At 37.4% G+C, this 19,989-nt stretch overlaps 1 protein-coding gene across 1 annotated transcript in view; it reads left to right on the top strand.

Annotated features, from left to right (window-relative positions):
• atad2b (ATPase family AAA domain containing 2B) overlaps positions 1–19,989 on the top strand; it is a 313,933-nt gene that overhangs the window by 184,770 nt on the left and 109,174 nt on the right. Inside the window, exons 12-15 of the mRNA XM_028798864.2 lie at positions 2,068–2,242; positions 2,679–2,767; positions 11,353–11,512; positions 12,999–13,089. Coding sequence (XP_028654697.2) covers positions 2,068–2,242; positions 2,679–2,767; positions 11,353–11,512; positions 12,999–13,089 — 515 coding nt within the window. The remainder of the gene's footprint in view (positions 1–2,067; positions 2,243–2,678; positions 2,768–11,352; positions 11,513–12,998; positions 13,090–19,989) is intronic.

Here is a 19,989-nt window from a genome sequence, read left to right on the forward strand (position 1 = left end):
TATCCGTTCTTGGGACCGGCACGAAGAAACACTCTGGTTTGTGCATCCCCTGTGGCTGGGTTATAGGGAAAGTATTGTAATCGTTCAAAAATTTGATGCTGAGATTTTGATGAATCTCGACGTTTTAGAACTCTCTGACTTTCTCGTATACAAAGTATAGGGAAAGTGTTGGCATTCTCCTATAAATAGACAGCCTGTAGTTATGTTGTCGTGAAAAGGTATAAACCTGCTGATGTCTTGAAACAACTAGATTTGTTGCAAGTTGAATATTTTGATGATAGTGACAGCCTCTAGGCTCTGGTACTGAGGCGGATAGCTGTCCCAAAGACATTTCTTTGTGCCAAGGTGTTTGACTTGTCATGACTGTCAGGACAGCACCACATATACATTCTGCTGCCCACTGAGCACAAACCGTCACCCTCTAACAAATGTGTTTGCAAAAAGCGTGGACAGTGCAAAGAAACACGTTTTATTTATGGCATGTGCTTCTAAGCCTACATTCTATGTGGTGCCATGCTTCAATGGCTCTCGTTCAAATGAAGATAATGATCTTAAACATACTGCTAATGCATCACAGGTGTTTTTCAAAGCTAAAAAATCTAAAATTCTTGAATGGTCAAGCTGGTGACCCAGTTTAAATTCAGTTGAGCATGCCTTCCATATGCTGAAGAGAAAACTTAAGAAGACAAGCTCTCGAAACAAGCAGAAGCTGAAAATGGCTGCTTAGCATTGATGTGATGTCTATAAATTGCAGACTTCAAGCAGTTAGATAGATAGATAGAGTTATAGCATTCAAGGGAATTGCAGCAAAGTACTAAATAGGACTGCTTTAATATACCGACTATTTCTGTGTTCAAGTAGAATGAGTGTAGTAGTTTCTTCATTTTGTGACAGAAATAAATGCAAATACCCTTAACTTAGTCTGCAATGTGCACTTTATTCACATCTGAATTGTTTGATTTGTAATTTTACCCTGTATAGTAAAGAAGTGAATCAAGGAAAAATGTTTCTTTATCCCAAGCATTCTGGGGGCACTGTATATGTATGTGTACAGTATATACAGTTGCGTATTGTGTTCAGAGCTGCACAAAACCACTCAGAATAAGTCCTTTTAAACAAACCATAATCTTGAACTTGAAGGAACAATATTGGATTCTTTTAAAGGCACACAGCAAACATGGTAAACCTCTTCACACTTTTGATTCCAATTGTGAGTTCACAGAAATTAAACAAATTCAAAGTGTCTCCATCAGTGCTATCAAGCTTTAGACGGGTGTATACGAAGATCAATGAATAGTCGGCAAGACAGAAAAGCTAACCTGGGAGGAGAGAACTGATTGTATTAGATGATTATTCAGTTATAAAAGTTTCTTTTATTGTTGGATTTTAGTCTTGTGCAAAACTGCAGGTAGTCCTACATTTATTATACCTATACCTGTCTGAAATGTGTTTTCTCTGTAATTGAATCAACTGTAAAAAGTGAGCATGTACAACATGTGTATACTGTGTGTGTATGTATGTTATATCTGAATATAGACTGTGTGTTTGTGTATGTATGGTGCTAGTACTTCAGAGCAAGAAGGTGGAGGCAAGGAAAGATTACTAAAAGGCTAAAGGACCTGGAGTCATGTCTAATGGTGTGCTGACTTGAAATCTGGAATTGTGAAAGCAGAAAGAATGTTTTCCCGTGGGTTTAATAAAGCCACTTCCCATTCTAGTGTCTCTGGGAAGCAGATTAACTTCAAGTTAAAGGTTATTGTGTAAAACATTAAATTTGCAGTTCTTCATTCTCTGTAGTTTTTCATTTTCTTATAATGGTTACAGATACAGTGTCTACATTAGTTTGTTTGAGACTGTGGGTTCACTTCACAGGTCCTCCCTGTGTGGAGGGCGCTCTGAGTAGTGAGAAAAGCGCTATATAAATGTAAAGAATTATTATTATTATTATTATTATTCAAGGTTTCCTGTATGCCTGGTGTACACTTTATTTCAGTTTTTTCTTTCTTCATTTTTTCAGGATATTACAGTAATATTCAAGCTTTGGATTGTGTTTTTTCTTTATCTTAGAGGTTGTCTCTTCTATGGACCACCTGGTACAGGGAAGACATTGGTTGCCAGAGCTCTTGCAAATGAATGTAGCCAAGGAGATCGCAAAGTTTCATTCTTCATGAGGAAAGGAGCAGATTGTCTAAGTAAATGGGTAGGCGAGTCTGAACGACAGCTTCGACTTCTGTTTGATCAGGTTGGTATCTTAACAAACATAGCAGGGTGTTGTTGAGAAAGCAGTATGTTTTTTCATTGCAGCCATTTGAATTTTCCGTATTCTCTTTGAAGGCAGGCACAGCAGCGACAAGCGTCGCTAAGTATAACAATGTTATGATCATTTTGCCAAATTAGATTAGTTATCATTCTTCAAAATATTCATTGTTTTATGGACATTGCTCAGTTCTGTATAGCTACTGAAAAGTGGTATTTACTGTCTTTAGATATTTTGTAAGTTTGCATTTTCAACATCCTGGATAATTTTCTATTATGTATTAGTAATCTTGATATACTGATTCTGTAGTTTTATTTGATTAAGGATTGATAATTTCACATTTTAGAAATATAAAGGCTTTTTTTTTTTGTTTTAATGGCGTTTACCTTCACAGTAAACTTTTTTTTGTGTTCGTTGACAGGCTTACCTAATGCGACCGTCTATCATTTTTTTTGATGAGATTGATGGGTTGGCACCTGTTCGTTCCAGTAGACAGGATCAAATTCACAGGTGACTTCTACATCTTGTTTCGAATGCCTTTAAAAAAATGTTTTTTCTTTATATACATCATTACATCATCCCAGTATGTTGATATTTCTTAGTGTCTTTTTTGTGATTATTTATTTTATTTAACTAAGCCAAAAATAAGTCAATACTTCAAAATGGGAAGTGATCAACATATGAAATAAACCCACACAATGTCCCTCACCCATGGCCTGGAAAGGAACGCTTTCATCAAGAGTTTCTGTGCATAAAAGATTTAACTGTGGATGTTGCAGATTCCCAATTATTAATAAACACAATGGATGCTCTATTAATCCATGGTGCAGACAACTGCAGAAGGATCAGGTTGTAAAGGAAGACAGACAGTTCTTTAGTGAGATTAGATAAGGGGACTTCCACCTGTAGGCAGGACAAAGTTTATCAGCTACAGTGTAGTTGTGCACAGACAGATCTGTTGAGTTTATTGGCTACATTGTAGAGGTGTAGAGACAGAGCAAGGCCAACACCTGAAAGATCTAAGAATATAAGAATATGTGGCAATATATTAACAGAAAGCAATAGTATTGAAGAGTGAGCAAGGAATTAGAGACCAGAAAGCCGTCACAGGATGACAAAACCAATAACTTTGCATTAATGTCCCAGGGGCATAAGTGATAGAGGGGATCTTGGCTAAGGCCCATTAAATGCAGCTTATGAGGAGTAAAATATAACCTGTGTACAAATTTACATTGATGATTACAACTTACAACTGATGATTAGGTAACCTTGATGAAAATTTAACATTTTTTAAAACTGTATCCCAGCAAATCGGAGAGGTCCAGGGATTCCTGAGAGATAATGATTATGATATACTACATTAATCCCCATGGGGAAATTATCTTTTCACATGACCTTTGAGGGTCAGAGCAAAGGTTCAGCCATTGTACAGTGCCCTGGAGCAATTTTCAGCTTAAGTCCCTTGCTCAAAGACCCAACAGATTAAGATCCCTTCTGGTAGTAACTGGATTTGAACAGGCAGTTTTTCAGTTACCAGCACATATCCTTAGCCACAGAGTCACCACTACAAGAGATGAGGGTTAGGGGTTTATAGCAGGGAGTAAAGAACTGAGACATGCTTTCTGAAAGTAGAAAGGAACTAGCAGGAGAGGAAAAGAAGATGACAAGGTAGTGGAAATGTAAGAAGATACCATGTGCCTCAAGCACCGAACGAAGATTGTAGGTAGTAAAAAGAAATAGAAAAAGATTTTTTTATTTACATTTTTATTGTTGCCTGTTTTTCATTATCCCCTGTATTTTTCTATTTTTAATTTTATTTCCATTTCTTACAAAAAATAAAAAAGTGGGAATGATACATATGAACCCTAGTCTTAAGAATGTTGTTATTAATGTCTATAGCTAGTGAATATTTCATATTCAGTTATTCGTTTCGACATTGTATAGAATATTATAATATTCTGTAACATAAAAAATTGATAGTAAAATTGAAAAAGGTATTAGGTTAAGAAAGCATCAAAACTAAATTCCTAGAGCAGTAAGCATATTTTGTTAACTGAACAAAACTTTAGGCATAGGTAAAACCTACTGAACATTGCCATTTGCTGTTTTATTTAAAATTCTACAATTGTCTCACATTTTGCCTTCATTTTCATTATCTTGCTCCATGTTCCCAGGTTTTGTTACAGCCAGTTTTAACTATTCCTGGGTTTGTCCCACTCTTGTCTGTTGCTCATGTTGCCACAGATCTGACTCCCCTTGTAAGAGGTGTGCTCACATGATGGCTTCCTGTAGCTTTTTTTGGGCTGTGCCTGAGCAAGCTACTTGGGTCACCGAATAACTAAGTGTTTGTTGATAAACACCCCTCCCATGTACAGGTGGAATCCCATTGTAACAAAATTCATGGAACAATAAAAATATTTTGTTATAATGGAAATTTCGGTCTAACAAATATGGAGAAAATATGTATACATTTTTGACCAGGGTCACCATTGATTCACCATCTCTAATGGCAGTGGTGCAAGGACAGCTCCATAGCTGTTCTGCTGCATCTGGTAAACAGTCAACCAAGGGCAAAGTAATTGGTTATCCTCTGCAGGATCAGGTTTACTGTGTAGTGTACGTGTTGCACGATGTTCAGAACATTTGACACCAGGCTTTGACCTGCTCTTCCTCCCACTCTCAAGGTCGGCCACAGTGGTGATTCTGAGCTGCTGGTGTCCCTCTAATCTGATGATGGGAACAAAAACAGAACTATTGCCCATGCCACAGCTCCCATCTTGAATGCTGAAATAACAGCTCCTATTTTCAGTGAAGTCTTGAGACCACCTTACCTGCCTTCTCTTTACAGTAATAAAGTACTTGTATATTTTTTTACTGTACAATGAGACGTTAGATGTAAAACATTTTTTATAGAAATACTGGTCTGAATACAGAGTGAAAATGATGTTAAATGTAACTTTTTTTAATAGAAGTACAAGTATGAATGCAGAACAGTACATTAGGGACTGAGAAGATCAGGGACAGACCTAAGACATGTTGAAGGGATTATATCTGTCTTCTATCTTGAGAATGTCTATGCCTTCACAAAAGAGTGCTGGAGAAAATTGTAGGACATAGGCAGGTCTTGTCAGCCCAGCTTATTTTGTTGCAACCATGATCCTCAAAGGTAAATGAAATATTTTAATAAAATGTCACCAAAAGAAAATATCACAGATGCCACTGTTTGGTAATATTAGGTAAAGCACTTTTCTCAGCTGTGAGCAGCCAAGTAACCATTATTGATTATTATGGACGTGGTGCTTTGCAGTATGGTGATAATGCCTTGTATTGCTTAGTCAGTCCCTCAACAAACAGCCAAGGGAGTTCTCTTTTAGCTTACACATTAGGGAAGCTGCTTCTAAGGGCCCTTGTAATCTAGGCATCGTGGGTTCACAGGAGACTGTCTGCAGTTACAACAATGCAAAATGTATGACTGAGGTTGATTTCACAACAATGCAATTATTCAGATGCATACTTTAGTTTGAAAAATTTTTGTATTTGAATTTACCAAAATTGCATCATTTTTATTGCCTCAGATTTATTTTATTAATTTATTATTATTATTGTTATGGCTGTATTATATTTAGACAACTGTATTAGAATGCATTTCCTGTAATAACTTAAAATTCTACAATACTGTATGTTTACAATTTTAGTACTAGGTATTACAAAATGTTTTATAAAATGTAATGTGAGCACACCTAAACCGTTTAAGTTGTGCTCCCGCAACCTGGGCATGGAAGTTTTAATTGTACCAACTTCTGAATTCAACAGGTTATTTTGAAATAAAGTGTTAAACTTTTTAGGTATACAATTAAAGCTTATTCATCCCCCAATTCCATGCTTCAATATTTGAAGAGGAAATAGAGTAGCTGAAACGTTCCTCCAAAAATTGTGGCCTCTCTGTCTCTCTCAAGCTATCTAAAACAATGTTTTCTTTATGATCACTCTTGCTTCTCTTACTCACCAAATGCCGAATGAGCACTTAAATTTGTTCCATTAGTAGAACAACAACAACATTTATTTATATAGCACATTTTCATACAAAAAGTAGCTCAAAGTGTTTTACATAATGAAGAAAAGAAAAATAAAAGATAACTAATGTCGTCTTATTTTAATTTCTTATTTTAACATAGAAAAGTAGTAAGGTCCGATGGCCAGGGTGGACAGAAAAAACAAAAAAAAACTCCAGACGGCTGGAAAAAAAATAAAATCTGCAGGGGTTCTAAGCCACGAGACCGCCCAGTCCCCTCTGGGCATTCTACCTAACATAAATGAAATAGTCCTCTTTGTAGTTAGGGTTCTCATGGAGTCACTTGATGCTGATGGTCATACAGACTTCTGGCTTTTAATTCATCCATCATTGTTGGAACATCACGGTGCTTTGAGTAGATGGTGGTGGAGAAAGCCACCACCAAAAGGACACTGGAAAAGGAAACAGAAGAGAGAGTAGGGGTTAGTACAGATTTTACAGCCACCATGAATAGTTATTATAATGAATTGGATATACAGAGTATCAGGATTTAAATTACAGTGAAGTTATGAGAAGGCCATGTTAAAATAATGTGTTTTCAGCAGTTTTTTTAAAGTGCTCCACTGTATTAGCCTGGCGAATTCCTATTGGCAGGCTATTCCAGATTTTAGGTGCATAACAGCCGAAGGCCGCCTCACCACTTTTAAGTTTTGCTCTTTGAATTCTAAGGCGACACTCATTTGAGGATCTGAGGTTACGATTTGGAATATAAGGTGTCAGACATTCCGATATATAAGATGGGGTGAGATTATTTAAGGCTTTATAAACCATAAGCAAAATTTTAAAGTCAATCCTGAATGACACAGGTAACCAGTATAGTGACATCAAAACTGGAGAAATGTGCTCAGATTTTCTTTTCCTGGTTAGGATTCTAGCAGCTGCATTCTGCACTAGTTGCAAATGATTTATGTCTTTTTTGGGTAGTCCTGAGAGGAGTGCGTTACAGTAATCTAGTCGACTGAAAACAAACGCGTGAACTAATTTCTCAGCATCTTTCAATGATATAAGAGGTCTAACTTTTGCTATGTTTATTAAGTGAAAAAATGCTGTCCTAGTGATCTGATTAATATGCGATTTAAAATTTAGATTACTGTCAATAGTTACCCCTGAGCTTTTTACCTCCATCTTGACTTTTAATCCTAATGTATCCAATTTATTTCTAATAGCCTTATTGTATCCATTATTGCCAATCACTAAGATTTCAGTTTTCTCTTTATTTAACTTGAGAAAGTTACTATTCATCCATTCTGAGATACAAGTTAGACATTGTGTTAGTGAATCAAGAGAATCGGATTCATCAGGTGCTATTGATAAATACAGCTATGTGTCATCAGCATAGCTGTGGTAGCTCACGTTGTGCCCTGAGTTAATCTGACCTAACGGAAGCATGTAGATTGAGAAGAGCAGCGGACCCAGGATAGAGCCTTGTGGAACACCATATAGGATATCATGTGTCTTTGAGTTGTAATTACCACAACTAACAAAGAATTTTCTCCCTGCCAGGTAGGATTCAAACCAATTTAAGACACTGCCAGAGAGGCCCACCCATTGACTAAGGCGATTTCTAAGAATATTATGATCAATGGTGTCAAATGCGGCACTCAGATCTAAGAGGATGAGAACAGATAAATGGCCTCTGTCTGCATTTACCCGCAAGTCATTTACTACTTTAACAAGTGCAGTTTCTGTGCTGTGATTTGTTCTAAAACCCCACTGAAATTTATCAAGAATAGCATGTTTATTGAGGTGCTCATTTAACTGCATAATGACTGCCTTCTCCAGAATTTTACTTAAGAAAGGCAGGTTAGAGATGGGTCTAAAATTTTCAAGAGCCGAGGGGTCGAGATTATTTTTCTTAAGTAGGGGTTTAACTACAGCAGTCTTAAGACAGTCTGGGAAGACCCCCGTATCTAATGACGAATTTACTATGTCAAGAATCAATTAGCATGCCCGATACTTCTTTGAAAAAATTTGTTGGTATTGGGTCAAGGACGCAGGCGGAGGGTTTCAGTTGAGAAATTATTTTATGTAAATTAGCTAAATCTATCCTAGTGAAAGAGTTTAATTTGTTTATAACGGAATACTGGGGTTTAGGAGGATCCTTAGTGTTGGGGAGATATACTATGTTATTTCTAATATCATTAATTTTTTGATTGAAAAATACAGCTGTAGCCTCACAGGTTTTACTGGAAGTACTTAGGAGGCATTCCTTTGAGTTACCTGGGTTTAACAGACGATCAATCGTTGAGAATAAGACTCTGGGATTACTAGCATTGTTATTTATAATCTTAGAGAAATAACAGCGCCTCTCAAGACGGACTGTGTTGTATTCTGTCATTTTAACTTTTAATATTTCATAGTGGATAGTTAGTTTAGTCTTCCTCCATTTACGCTCAGCTCTACGGCATGTTCTGTTTAAATCGGACACTCTTTGGGTCTTCCATGGTAATAACAATGCTATAAGATTTTTTAAACTGTCTTTTCAGGTGCAACTATGTCAACAGCAGCTCTCACTTTAGTATTAAATCTTTCCACCTTACTATTTACATTATCCTCGCTATTATTGTTGGCACTATAAATGGACTGATTGCTTAGAATGTAAGTTTTAAAGCTGCTGAGTCAAAGAAGCGTTTTTTAACAATATGCTTCTCATGAGTGTTTTCTGTCATTATTTCTATATTAAAAAGTAGAAGAAAATGGTCTGACAGACCAATATCAATGACCTACTTTATATCAACTTTTAGTCCTTTAGTAATCACTAAGTCTAACATGTGACCTGCTTTATGTGTAGGCTGATTAACGAGCTGTCTCAAATCATAAATTCTTTTACTTTTTGGTCATATTGATTATCTATATGAAAATTAAAGTCGCCGACTATTAAGAGTGTGTCATAGTTCATAATTAAAATTGACATTAAGTCAGAGAATTCCTCAAAAAAAGACGCATTGAATTTAGGAGGTCTATACACGGATAATACTAGAACGTGAGAATCTCCATGGATAACAACGGCAAGATACTCAAAGGACTTGAATTTACCAAAACTGACATCTTTGCATTTTAATTCGGCTTGAGTAAATATTTGCCAAGCCGCCGCCTCTCTTTCCTTGGCGATCCACACGAGTAAAACTGTAATCTGGAGGTGCAGATTCGATGAAAACAGCTGCGCCATCTGAGCTAAGCCACGTTTCACTTGCAATAAAATCTATTTTTCTATCACTAATAAGATTGTTGATAAAAAACGTCTTGTTAGTTAAAGCTCTAACATTTAATAGTGCCATATTTAATGTTTCGGAGGGGCAGAGATGAATACTGTGTGCGTTATTGATATTTGGAACAGGAACTAAGTTATTTTTATTAGCGCCGCTCTGTGTGTATTTTTTGTTTAATCTATAATCTGTTTTTATAGTTTTAATACATTGTTCATCTAAAGTAGTAATTTTAATTAAATTATTGGTGTTTATGCCGTATTGCCTAGATTTTCTATGTGCATTGAGATTGGTTATTACAGTACTAATGTTGTGCACTTTTACGGAAGATTTTATTAAACAGCTGCAGGAAGACAGTTGCATATGTGTTCTACATTTTGACCATCTGCTAGTTTGTGCCAGAACTCATGCAATGAGAGAATTTGTGCAATCCTTTAACAAATCTGAGAAAAGAAAATTCACCAATCTATTTTAGAATTATTTTTAAAAATATGTTGCGATTGATTTACTGTATGTTAATTAGAAAAATATCTTTATTAAAATTAAACTGTAGTAAATTGTGTACTCTATATCTGATATGTCATCTGGTTGCATGTAAATATGGTTTTCTTAGTCTGTCAATAGTTTGTTTAAAATGATTCATATTTTATATTTTAGGTTTAAATTATAATCTACAATGTTAAGTTAAACTGTTTTCTATCATCTCTGACATAACTATTTGTTCACAATGTAAAGAAGTGCAGTAATGAAAGGTTAAATTGATTATAAATTAAGGAATTGTTTAAATTATCATAGTCAATTGATGAATATTAGCATCAAGGCTAAAGTCTAAACAGAAAACTCAAACATTAGCTAGGCATAGTGTCTTGAAATGTGTTGCCTTTGCATTTTCTAAAACACAGTTAATGCAGAGTTATACGTCACACAGTAGTGAACTTCTTTTTGTTCCCATGTAAAAAAATAAGATTATAGTTGCAAAAGCAGAGAAACATATATTTTATAGCTGTTCTTACACTCTTGTTCATGGTGACAACATAAATTCAATGCAGAAAGAACACAATTGAGCATCCAGAGAAGGTCAGTAAATAGTGCACCATGTTAAATTAATTCACATTACAAACTACTTAGTTATGTTTATCTTTTTTTTTTCCCAAAGCCTAGGGCACACAATTTCATTGCCAGTTCTACCTTATGTTACTCAGAGTTATTGTATGTTGATCAAACAGGTCAATTGAATGCAGTAATTAGTTGTGCTGTAATGGTGTTTCGTACCATATATGAGACTGTTGTGTTCACATGATGTGTTCATATTAACAACATAAATTATGAACATTTTTGCTTATCTACCTTCAGATAAAGGTAATGTCTGTGTTAATTATATATCTGATCTTCTAAAAGGTGTCATTCATCAGTCATTCCCTTTTTGCAGCAAAAAAAAATGTTCACAGAAGATACCCAATCCCCTTTCAGTCCACCATGCATAAATTTTACAAGAAGAACTAATGGGAGAAATATTCATTTTAAGGCTGTGGATTTTTTTTCCTTTTCTTACATTCAAAGACCAATTGCTATCAGTTATTTTGACAGTATTGATAAAAGTTTTGTTGATTGGTTGTTTCCTTTTTTTAATTTTTAAAAAGGTTGTGGATGAATATTATGATAAATTGATCTATTTTAAATAGCTTGGTAATGAGAGAGCTTTGCCAAAATAGAAATAAAATGTAGAATATAAAAATTAAGAAAAAATATATTTATCTTTTGTGTTTTTAAATTTGAAGTTCTGTTCATCCCATTCTTATTTTTCATATTTTTTCCAGTTCCATTGTTTCTACGCTGCTAGCTTTAATGGATGGACTGGATAACCGTGGGGAAATAGTTGTCATTGGTGCTACAAACAGACTTGATTCTATTGACCCAGCACTCAGGAGACCTGGTCGCTTTGACAGGGAATTTCTTTTTAACTTACCCGATAAAAAGGTGTGTTTTATTTTAAGTTTATTAATACCTAAAGGAATGATTAATTTAAATAAGATAGTAAATAGAGATGTATCCTAAAGTTTAGCTATTCCAATGAATACTGCATCACTCCTTTTAGAGACTGCAGTATCATGCATCAATTTGCATTGAAGTTAAGCTATTATACAGGACATTGCATGTGTGTAACAAAAAAAATACATTAGGTTAACCTGAATGGTAAAACAATATTTATATTTGATAAATAAATGCCATATCAAACGATTACAACGTCATAATCATCTGTCTACTGTCTGGCCTCACCACCCACATTTCTTCACTACTAAAGAGTGTATCTGAACTGCAGAATAGCACCATAGCTGTTGTACAATGGAAATAGCACAATGCACCTTTATTCTTCAGGTGTTCAGTGTATTATACCTCACATATCTAAATCAATTTGTCCATCATTACAGCTGCAGAATGAAATACATTTTAGTTTCACTATACCTATACCTGAAAAATGCATATTTCCATGTGCTGCTATGTCATGGAGACCAATGACTCTTTCACATTTCCGTCGAAGGGAAAATGGTTTGAATGTAGAGTGATTCCATTTTTGTTGGCAACCTCCCTGCGAGTATATAAAATGGTAATTTCATCAAAACTTACACAAAGCTGCATCGCTTATATGCATTCATACACAAACTCTCTGCAATTCTTTGGTAATTTCAACATCTGATAAACTGACAGACTGATTTAAAAAAAAAAAAAAATCAATTCTGCTTTCAGAGAATATGAACTTCACTTCAGCATGAAATAAAAGTACTCCTGTCACATGTAGGAGTGATTCGTGTCCTCTGTCTCCTCTAGCTGAAAGACTGAATAGAGCCAAGCTTTGTAATGGGGCTCTTTTTTAACATGTTGAAAAAGAAAGGTTTGCTCTTTTTCTTTCAACAGAGCTAGCTGTTTTATTGATTTTGATGATTTTATTTATGTAAAATTTTATTGATGCCAAAAGAAGAGAAACTCTTCAATGTTTTATTTTTGTGGTGAATGTAAAGACAAAACAATGATCTGAAAACTCTGTGTTACTTAATACAGTATATCTGGAATGAGGATTTGCTGACAGGAGACATTCCAAATCTTTGTCTTTAATTTTTCATTTTCAAATTGTAACAGACATTTAAATATTGCATGAATGCCATTGCTCTAGACACCTAAGCTAAAATTAAGCATGGGGTTGGGTTGGCTGGGGCAGGCACACTGTAAGCCTCAAAGCCTATATTCTACTTCATTTATGTTAAATTTTCCCAAATGCATATGTTATAAAGCAAATTACTCAATAAAGACTATCCATTTATTATTTAACATATTTTTCACCCTATGCCTGACTGTTAAATTGGCTAACTTGCATCTATTATTTTTAAGTTTTGCTTATTTAGTGCTGAATTGATTGATGAAGGGGAATGTTGAATATTCTAATAACGATATGTATTTTTGCTTTCAGGCTCGTAAGCACATTTTAAAGATTCACACAAGGGACTGGAACCCCAAACTGGCTGATGCTTTTCTGGATGAATTGGCAGAAAAATGTGTTGGTAAGGTGTTTTTAGGATTTACCTATTTATTGCCTTATAAACTCAATATACAAAAAAGTTCTACGCTCATTATTGTCATGTATATAGAACAAGTTGTTTAACTTGGCTTCACCCAGGAAATTTTTTTAGGCAATGGGCCTCGGTTATAGTGCTGTTGGTTGTATTACCAAAGGCTGAAATTATTGGCAGACAGTGTGATGCTGTGGTTTAGGATTTGTACCTAGGACTTCATACTCTTGAGGGTGTGGTTTTCAAATCCTGCTACTGTTCCTTTAGGGGGCAATATAGCTCCCTAGTTGGAATAAGTTCTTTTTTAATTGCGGAGTTTTAAGTAACCGAAAACTATATATGATAGTAAAAGGTGATACCTCTCCCATAGTGATACGGTGGTAAAAATCACATAAGAGAAAATAACTTGGCTTTCTTTACTGACGATTTACGCGGCATTACAGACGAGAAGCCTATGGCAAAGACAACACCAAGGTGGGATCTTGATCTATACAATCTGCCATCTTTCGTCGCTGCGCTGAAAGGATTTTCAGGACGGATGAACGTTATCACTCATCCGTCCATCGGCTTTGAAGTGTTTGGCTGCTGTCCAAGCCTTTATACTTGTTCCTTCACGTACAGGTCTTTCCTTGGTTTCCAAACAAGGAAAGGAAAGGATTCAATTTCATCTCTAACATAAAGGAATAGTACAATGCCTATTTTCACAGTTGTCCCCTTCTCTCTCCAAATGCTAGACTAGCAGTTTCTAAATGCTGACAGCCCCTGTGTACTAACTTTGGCCTGGTCTGTACATGTGAGTGGATTTATAAAATAATTTTTGTACAGAGCACAGTGACATTAAACTTACGTTCTTATTACAGCTACTGACACTTTGTGACCATGAGCAAGTTACTTCACCTGCCTGTGCTCCAATTGGAAAAACACAAGAACTGTAACCAATTGTATCTCAAATGTTATGTCACTTTGGATATAAAGACATCAGTCAAATAATAAGTAATAATAATATTACATATTAGTGGAACTACTTACTGTTGAACATTCTGTACACAATTGTGTATGAGTAAAACATTCCTGCATTAAATCAGTTCCTGTTTTTCTTAGTAATTTGACTTTTGTTGATTGTCATTGCAAAACACAGTTTTACAGGAAAGTGTATTCTTTTGAGTTGAAACAGGTATTCAGTAAGAATAATGTGAGGTTTGAGTAAATATCATTATTAGATGTTTGATTTTCATTTGTTTACGTTGTTCACTTAAGTATAGTATTTCCTTTCATGTTTTTTCTTAGTTATACTAGTCATTTAGCCTGTTACAATAACGGGCGCTAGAACAGTAGTGAATAAACATTAGTAGGAACAGTCTATATTAAATGGCCAAGGGGCTTTGACCTCATTCTTTTTGTTGGTCGTATTTTTCTTTCCTTCAGCCTTTCTTTTGTTGATGTTTCCTTGCTGAGCTGACCGTTCTTCGTGGGCTGCCGCCGTGAATTGTGTGTCTTTAATTTTCTGTGACAGTAATACTGTCTTATACGGCTCTATTCAATAAGGGCGCGTAGATAATTTAGTTCAAATGGCTCTGGAATATGTGAAGAGCAACAGGTGCAGATCTTTATTTACACGCGCCTTTATTCGCTGTGCCCAATTGAGGTCGTCCTTTTGAGGCTCGCCTTTTTGTGCGCGCCCTTATTGAAGGATACCGTCTTGTACGTCCGCTGGCTTGTACGTCCGTAATATACGTCCGTAATATATCTTTAATTTTCTCTGGCGGTAATACAGGCGTGCGCGTCGGTAATATGCCTTTAATCTCCTCTGACAGTAATACTGGCTTGTATGTGGCTGTAATATGCGTCACTGTATTGTGTACCTTTAATTTCCTCTCGCAGTAATACTGGTTTGTATTTCCATAAAACGCCTCTAACTTTCTCTGACAGTAATATCGCGCATAGCACCGTGCCCCGCGCATGCACACTTCACCAGAAGACACCCACACACGGACACCTGGACGCACATAGGGATGTTATATATATACACAGTGGAACCTCGGTTTACGAACGTCTCGGTATACGTACAACTCGGTTTACGACCAAAAAGTTCGCCAAACTTTTGCCTCGGTTCACGACCAAACACTCGGTTTACGAACAAGCCAGGTTCCCTTTCGGTTTCCATCCATCCATCCATTTTCCAACCCGCTGAATCCGAACACAGGGTCACGGGGGTCAGCTGGAGCCAATCCCAGCCAACACAGGGCACAAGGCAGGAACCAATCCTGGGCAGGGTGCCAACCCACCGCAGGACACACACAAACACACCCACACACCAAGCACACACTAGGGCCAATTTAGAATCGCCAATCCACCTAACCTGCATGTCTTTGGACTGTGGGAGGAAACCGGAGTGCCCGGAGGAAACCCACGCAGACACGGGGAGAACATGCAAACTCCACGCAGGGAGGACCCGGGAAGCGAACCCAGGTCCCCAGGTGTCCCAACTGCGAGGCAGCAGCGCTACCCACTGCGCCACCGTGCCGCCCCCCCCTTTCGGTTTGTTGATGTTCATTCTCTCCCTGTGCATTTCCTGTGCAGCGAGCAAGAGAGAGCACGCGCACAAGCACACACACACACACACACACACACACACAGAGAGGCAGCGCAAGAGACAGAGGGCTGTATACACACACACACACACACACACAGGAACACGCGCGAGAGAGGCGTGTGCGCACACACACAGGAGCGCTCTAGACAGACACACTGTGAGCTGCAAAGCTGATCGCACACCCAGAGAATACAGACGCCCCTGGGAAAACCCCTAAGAAACATGGACAGATTACCTTCACATTCCTCCTTTCCCTTCTTGCCGGCTCTGTCGCGTAATATGCCTCTTGTGCGGTGCTCCGCCTTCTTAAAAAGCCTGCACGGGCTTCTTTCAGTTTGTTAAATTGGTTGCTTGCTTCTCCTTCTTTCTCTCTCAGACAATCTGTGCTCCTGGCGGAGCTGTCATCTCTGACTTGTCATGGAGCACGTTTAAACTGTTGAAAAGAGACAAATGTTTTTTTGCAGTGCTTTGAATAAAGTTCCTTTTTTTCTACAACCTCCTGTGTCTCTGTGCAAATCTGTGACCCAAGCGTGACAATACACACAGGCGCTCCAGGCTCGCAAAAGAGAGACGCACGCACACACACACACACACACACACAGGCTGGGGGGGGGTAGGAGAGAGACGCGCACACACACAGGAGCGCTCCAGGCTCGCAAAAGAGAGACGCACGCACACGCACACAGAGCGATTGAGGGACGCATAAGTTAGAGAAGGCTTGTTTTTGTTTTCAGTTATGTTTCCGGTGATCGGTTCGTAGCCTGCATTGTTGCAGTGTTACTTTTCTTGGTGGTTTATTAAATTACGGATTTTTCAAATGTTCCTTTTTTCCCCTGTGCTTAAAACTCATTAAAAAAAGTGTTTTTAGCGAGAGCGGTTCCTAGCACTATAGCGCGAACTATTGCAGTGTTAGTTTTCTCTGTTGTTAAAGGTTTTCTCAGTGTTATTCAATGTTTTTACATTTAGTTTACCATTACGCTGTGCATTCTATGGTATAATTAACTATATTTGTGCTTAAAAACTGAAAAAATGTATATATTTACATACAGTTTCTACGGTCTGGAACGGATTAATTGTATTTACATACAATCCTATGGAAGAAATTGCTTCGGTTCACGACCAACTCGGTTTACGACCAGAGTTGTGGAACGAATTATGGTCGTAAACCGAGGTTCCACTGTGTATATATATATATATATATATATATATATATATATATATATATATATATATATATATATATATATATATATATATATACAGTGGTGTGAAAAACTATTTGCCCCCTTCCTGATTTCTTATTCTTTTGCATGTTTGTCACACAAAATGTTTCTGATCATCAAACACATAGATAGATAGATAGATAGATAGATAGATAGATAGATAGATACTTTATTAATCCCAATGGGAAATTCACAAACCATTAGTCAAATATAACACAAGTAAACACAAAATGCAGTTTTTAAATGATGGTTTTTATTATTTAGGGAGAAAAAAAATCCAAACCTACATGGCCCTGTGTGAAAAAGTAATTGCCCCCTTGTTAAAAAATAACCTAACTGTGGTGTATCACACCTGAGTTCAATTTCCATAGCCACCCCCAGGCCTGATTACTGCCACACCTGTTTCAATCAAGAAATCACTTAAATAGGAGCTGCCTGACACAGAGAAGTAGACCAAAAGCACCTCAAAAGCTAGACATCATGCCAAGATCCAAAGAAATTCAGGAACAAATGAGAACAGAAGTAATTGAGATCTATCAGTCTGGTAAAGGTTATAAAACCATTTCTAAAGCTTTGGGACTCCAGCGAACCACAGTGAGAGCCATTATCCACAAATGGCAAAAACATGGAACAGTGGTGAACCTTCCCAGGAGTGGCCGGCCGACCAAAATTACCCCAAGAGCGCAGAGACGACTCATCCGAGAGGTCACAAAAGACCCCAGGACAACGTCTAAAGAACTGCAGGCCTCACTTGCCTCAATTAAGGTCAGTGTTCACGACTCCACCATAAGAAAGAGACTGGGCAAAAACGGCCTGCATGGCAGATTTCCAAGACGCAAACCACTGTTAAGCAAAAAGAACATTAGGGCTCGTCTCAATTTTGCTAAGAAACATCTCAATGATTGCCAAGACTTTTGGGAAAATACCTTGTGGACTGATGAGACAAAAGTTGAACTTTTTGGAAGGCAAATGTTCCGTTACATCTGGCGTAAAAGGAACACAGCATTTCAGAAAAAGAACATCATACCAACAGTAAAATATGGTGGTGGTAGTGTGATGGTCTGGGGTTGTTTTGCTGCTTCAGGACCTGGAAGGCTTGCTGTGATAGATGGAACCATGAATTCTACTGTCTACCAAAAAATCCTGAAGGAGAATGTCCGGCCATCTGTTCGTCAACTCAAGCTGAAGCGATCTTGGGTGCTGCAACAGGACAATGACCCAAAACACACCAGCAAATCCACCTCTGAATGGCTGAAGAAAAACAAAATGAAGACTTTGGAGTGGCCTAGTCAAAGTCCTGACCTGAATCCAATTGAGATGCTATGGCATGACCTTAAAAAGGCGGTTCATGCTAGAAAACCCTCAAATAAAGCTGAATTACAACAATTTTGCAAAGATGAGTGGGCCAAAATTCCTCCAGAGCGTTGTAACAGACTCATTGCAAGTTATCGCAAACGCTTGATTGCAGTTATTGCTGCTAAGGGTGGCCCAACCAGTTATTAGGTTCAGGGGGCAATTACTTTTTCACACAGGGCCATGTAGGTTTGGATTTTTTTTTCTCCCTAAATAATAAAAACCACCATTTACAAACTGCATTTTGTGTTTACTTGTGTTATATTTGACTAATGGTTAAATGTGTTTGATGATCAGAAACATTTTGTGTGACAAACATGCAAAAGAATAAGAAATCAGGAAGGGGGCAAATAGTTTTTCACACCACTGTATATATATATATATATATATATATATATATATATATATATATATATATATATATATATATATATATAGATGGGATCTTGTTTAAAAGTCTGGAGGCAAAAATGCATATGCAAAGCAGTGCTAGAAATGTGTAAGTGTCGGTACCTGATGTGTTACACTGATGTATTCATGTGAAGAATAAGGAACACAGAGCAGTAGCTTTGAGCATCACAACAGAATTTTTTGGCTTCCCCATTAGAAATTCAAGTGCCACAATCTAAGAATGGTGCTGGTGTATTGGCAATTTAACCACCACAATTGAATTGAGGGATTTGGGAAGTCCTCTTTAAAGGAACCAACACTGCGTCTGGGTGCTGGATGTAGCCTAACTGGAATGGATAACCATGATGAGCACTGGCACACTAAAAAATTGAGAAGTACTGTCCTATTTCAAACACCAATGCAAACAATTTCAGAAAATGGGGGAGTAAGGCACAATTTTGAAGGTCGAGGGTTGTCTCCTTTCCCAGTCTGTAGATGTGAATGTATATTGCAGTGGAGTAACTCATGGGGGTCCAGTTAAGTTTAAATGGCATTTTTAGCATTTGCAGGTATCAAGCTGTAAGTGTTCCCTCCCCCAACCTGATTATCACATGCAGTCTTACATGTATATAAAATCAAAGGGTGGTTTGTGAGGGAGTCCATTTGGGCTTTCATTGTAAAGTTGATGAGCGGCTGGGGGGGCCCTTTGGGCTTTTGTGCGTTTTCATGTAATGGTGTATTATATATGATGGACAATAGGCTCAGGGGCTTACCACAACTCTCCCATATATAACTGAAAAAAGATCAGGTACTGGGTACAATAGAACAAGACTATAAGCCTCTGAAACCCCAATCCATATTCTCCCAGTGCCACTGAGTATGTCTTGGCTGGTTTTGTATCAGAGGACACCAGTCCTGCCTGTATTTATTTCTCAATCCCTTTTTTCTTCCAGCAAGGCAGCACTTACTCACAGCCACAGTGCCTTGGCACCGGCAGTCAAGGTTTATAATGCGCTTGATAACCATTGACCTTTGCATCTTTCTTGAGTTTTGCCAAGCTTTCTTCTTCCATTTCGTACCCGACTGTAGGTGCCAAACATGATCACTGCTTTTTACCAGTCCAGGACACCGCCTATTTTTCAGTCATTCGTCTCTCTGTTAGTGCTGCCATTCAGCCTGTCAGACACTTCTGCTGTGTCTTTCATTTGCATAAAGCACTCTCTTAGCACAGAGCATGTAAGTTAGCATAATATTAATAAATATCAACAAACAAAAAAATGTGTAGGTTAGTTTTCTTTTTTCTATAACATCACCAAAGTTAAATCAAATTTG

Source organism: Erpetoichthys calabaricus, chromosome 3, assembly GCF_900747795.2.
Source record: "Erpetoichthys calabaricus chromosome 3, fErpCal1.3, whole genome shotgun sequence".
In the NCBI taxonomy this organism is placed as follows: Eukaryota; Metazoa; Chordata; class Cladistia; order Polypteriformes; family Polypteridae; genus Erpetoichthys; species Erpetoichthys calabaricus.